Raw genomic sequence first — 4020 nt, forward strand, 5'->3', positions numbered from 1 at the left:
GCCTATAAATACTGCTGCTGTCATTAATGATCATCAAACAACAAAAGAGCTGTGATAAAAATCTATATTTAATTAATGCAGTGAACACTATGCAGTGTTATTTTCCCTAATTATTACATTTCTGTATTTGAATACTACCAACCTTATTTTAATTGTAACATATTCTGCTGTATTTATCTATGCTTGTAATTTGTGTATTTGTTCTTATTTTTACTGGCTGTTCTCTTGTCTCTTTAATCAGGTTTAAACTTTCTTAGTTAATCTAGTAGTATTTGCTGTGGTATCAAAGAAGTACTTCGCTTTAAGTAATAAATGGAAAGCAAGTTAAATTGAAATATTTTTATTTTTCTTGCTGATCCGAAAAATTATCCGATCCGTGGGTCAACAACCGTAATGTGATCCGGACCGTGAGATTTGTGATCCATTGAACCACTATATGGTAGTCATATACACGCATAAATCACAGTGATAATGGTTAAACATGTTATTTCACAGACATATACAGACCTTTTTGTGAGTCAAAGAGTGCATGTTGGCTGAGCTGTGGATGCTCAAGGTGGCCCAAGGGAATGTAAGGGCTGGGGTACAAACTGCTTGGCAAGTGAGGAAAACCTGTAAAAGAGAGAGAGAGTACAGACATATAAAGTCCTGTTATTCGAGAGACTACGGGAGTGGCCCAAACTGTCAGTACTATCTCCTGTATTTAATGCAGCATCTGCATCTACCTATCATCAGGCAGAATGGACGTTAGTACAATAACCTTTGAAAATAGTTTATGACAGTGACACTTGAGTCATTGACTGTACATCGGTCGACAAAACCTTTTTCCAGCTGAGCAAAAATCTTTCAGTGTCATTATTCATAGCCAAATTATGCACACTTACAAATACACAGATTTGACGATTTATTATCTTATCAGTTCATGAATCTGCTTCATAGCCGGAGCAACAGCTCACCTCAGCCCAATCATAAAATTGACTTATTACCACCCAAAGCAAAGGGAGAGAAATATTTCTCAAACCTGACATCTGGTAACTGGGGAGCGGCCATTCACACATGCAAAGTCATGAATTTCATCTAAGATTTCACCACGGGCAAAGACGCACAAATGCATATTCATAACCTCAAACACTACAAACAGCCATAAACAAAAGCACAAAGGCACACAAAAATAGTGCTGACACATAACATTATCCCTCCTTTAAAAAAATCAGCTTTAAATGAAAGACAAAAGGGTTGTCAGGGCTAAGAACAAACAGCCCTCTAAAGATAGAAATGCTCGACATTCAAAGGGGAGGATGAAATGTTGCGAGCATAATCCTCTGGAAGATATATAGGGTCATGCATGTGCATTCATCATTCCTGGTTGTAGAAGATACATTCAAAAGGGGTGGATCACATCCTTCACTCAGAACCTCCATTGTGAGACTTGCAATGTATTGTGGGTGGGGCACGCTCGCATTTAAAACCAGCAGGACCCGAGGCGCATACGAAGCCTGTTGCTGCTTTTATGGAGTGAACTGGCAGGCCCGTACCACCCTGGCCCCTGGTGCACACAGATCCGAGAGCGACTCTGCATGAGGACAGGCAAATGAAATGTTTGTTTTTGGACGGCCGCATCTTAAAAGCACGCAATTACTCAGAACACAAGAGGCTGTGTCATGCAGGCTTGGCACTTTGGCGAGAGGTTAGGTGGTGCTGGAATGACTCATAAGAACACCCTGAAGAGATGAGTAACCACTAAATCAAAGAGTGCGGCGTAAACGATGTGTTCACGCTAAATGCTAGCTGCTGAAACGAGAAGCGAGAGCGGCTTCTGCTGCAAATGAATGGAGCGAAATGAGGCTGGAATGTGCGCTTCTCCCATCCCTCTGGCAAAATTGCAACACGTTCAGAGAGGCTTTGCTGGAGAAAGGTCAAGCAGCCGTTATTATTGGATTTATGGCCAAGCTACAGGGGCACATGGCTGCTGAAGCACATTTTAAGATTTCACAACAAATTACTGCAACTGAAGATGACCAGAAAGCAGAGGGTTAGAACTAATTTCCTAATAAACAGATTACAACAAGTGTAGGGATGCACGATATATCGGCCACCATATCGGTATCGGCCAAGAAATGCTCATTTTTTCTGTTATCGGTATCAGCCTGATAAGAAAATTTGGCCGATATCTTAAAGCCGATAAATAATGCATTATTTCCTTCAGAGACACTTCAGATGCGCGCTGTTCGTTTTCAGCCTTTTGTGCAATTGTACGTTGTAATATTGTGTTTATTTGATGTATATCTGATTTATCTCATATAGAATGCGTTTGGTTACATTCATTTTGATTCTTTACACGTGTAATGATGTCCAGTGACTTGTTTGCATTATTTATGCATTATTTTATTTATTTGTAAGACTTTATGACTAAATTTGGTAATGGGAGAGTAAAATTATTTTTAAAACGTACACCGTTCAAACTAGGCTGCTTATGTTGTGGCTTTTAATGATGAGACCTTTTTTGTAATCAGGCTCTCAAAGTATATAATAACTTGGATATAGATTTATCGGCCAACATATCGGTTATCAGCTTTCAAAAATAAAGTATAATCGGTTATCGGTATCGGCCAAAATTTTCATATCGGTGCATCCCTAAACAAGTGTATAGAAAACTCTTCATTCTTGGCAATCAAATTTGCAGTATGAACAGACCGTCTCCTCTGCACACAGATATTGACAAGTTCAGTTTATGAACAACAGCGGGAGTGTCTTAGGTGTAATGGATTAGTTCTTACCATCAATGCAATTCAAATCAGGTCACATCAACCATTATGGATTGACTTGTGTGTGCCCGGAGCGGTCAGTTCTTCGACGCAATGTTTAGAGAGAGACAGATATAGGGTAGATAGAGGGCTAGGGTCAAAGGTCGCCCATTTCAATGAGCGTTACCAGAGCTCTGAAGCAAGTTTTATGGAAACGGCATGGAAACGGCTTCAAAGCCTCAGAAACCGAAACGTGTCTTCAATCTCTCTCTGTGGATCGCATATGCCATAGATTAAATTCCTCGGACAGAGCAGGCAGGGCTGCTTAAAACACATATTGTCAGCCCAAAAAGCTAGTGCGGTAATATTATTTAGTCACACGCTTGCCAAAATGCCAGTGGTTGAGCTGTTTATTTATGCATTGTACGGGTGGCAAAGACATTCATCGGTCGATCTGTCTAAATAAGCTACATTTACATGGTAGGCCTGCATTCATTTTTATTTTAATTGGGAGTCGGAGACGAAACATTGCAAATAAAACACCAGGGTTACTCAACACTTATCTACAATCGCAGCCTCGCAGTCAAAGCAAAGTCTTCATAATTAGTGATAACAGTAACGTGAGAACATTAAGTGTTATTCACGGTCTAAAAATACAACCTTGTTTTAAAGTGTACATTGCACAGTGTGTGTCTTTATGACACTACATGTAAGAAGAGCGGTGGTTCAAAGGCTGTCGCTTTATTTAGTACATCTCAGGTGACTGGGTACTGCTATGCCACTGATTGCATTCCCACACCATACCGAGAGATGATTGAAGGCGTCCTACTCTTAGCAACAGGGCTAGAACTGCAGCGCCACATTTATTTCTGTGTTCTTCTGCATGCCTCGTGAGGGGTGTGGTGGAAGCAGGCGTGCTCTCAATGTACGGCACATCAAATCTCAGTTAATCTCACTTTCTCTAAAGTGAAATAGTGAGAAAGTCTCAGCCTACACGATATCTGCAGACTAATTAGTTTTTATTGCCACTGCCATTTCCAACAGTTCTGCACCACAATGTGCCTAATGTAGAGAAACTTCCTGACAAGCCAGGAAGCTAGATACAGGGTTCCCACACATTTTGACCAATGAATGTACACGACTTCAGTTCCCTCATGATTACTGGAAAGAAATCTTTTTTTTTTTTTTTTTTTATATAATTTTGTTCAGTAAGGACTTATTAAATTGATCAAAAGTGACAGTAAAACTGACATTTTTAATGTTTAAAAAGATTTCT

At 39.9% G+C, this 4020-nt stretch overlaps 1 protein-coding gene across 3 annotated transcripts in view; it reads right to left on the reverse strand.

Annotated features, from left to right (window-relative positions):
- The window catches only part of tnrc18 (trinucleotide repeat containing 18), a 69578-nt gene that overhangs the window by 42003 nt on the left and 23555 nt on the right, over positions 1-4020 (reverse strand). For all 3 annotated transcript variants that reach the window (XM_016267361.1, XM_016267362.1, XM_016267360.1), the window contains exon 4: positions 508-612. In XM_016267361.1, coding sequence (XP_016122847.1) covers positions 508-612 — 105 coding nt within the window. The remainder of the gene's footprint in view (positions 1-507; positions 613-4020) is intronic.

This window comes from Sinocyclocheilus grahami, unplaced genomic scaffold (assembly GCF_001515645.1).
Source record: "Sinocyclocheilus grahami isolate Dianchi unplaced genomic scaffold, SAMN03320097.WGS_v1.1 scaffold37.1, whole genome shotgun sequence".
In the NCBI taxonomy this organism is placed as follows: domain Eukaryota; kingdom Metazoa; phylum Chordata; class Actinopteri; order Cypriniformes; family Cyprinidae; genus Sinocyclocheilus; species Sinocyclocheilus grahami.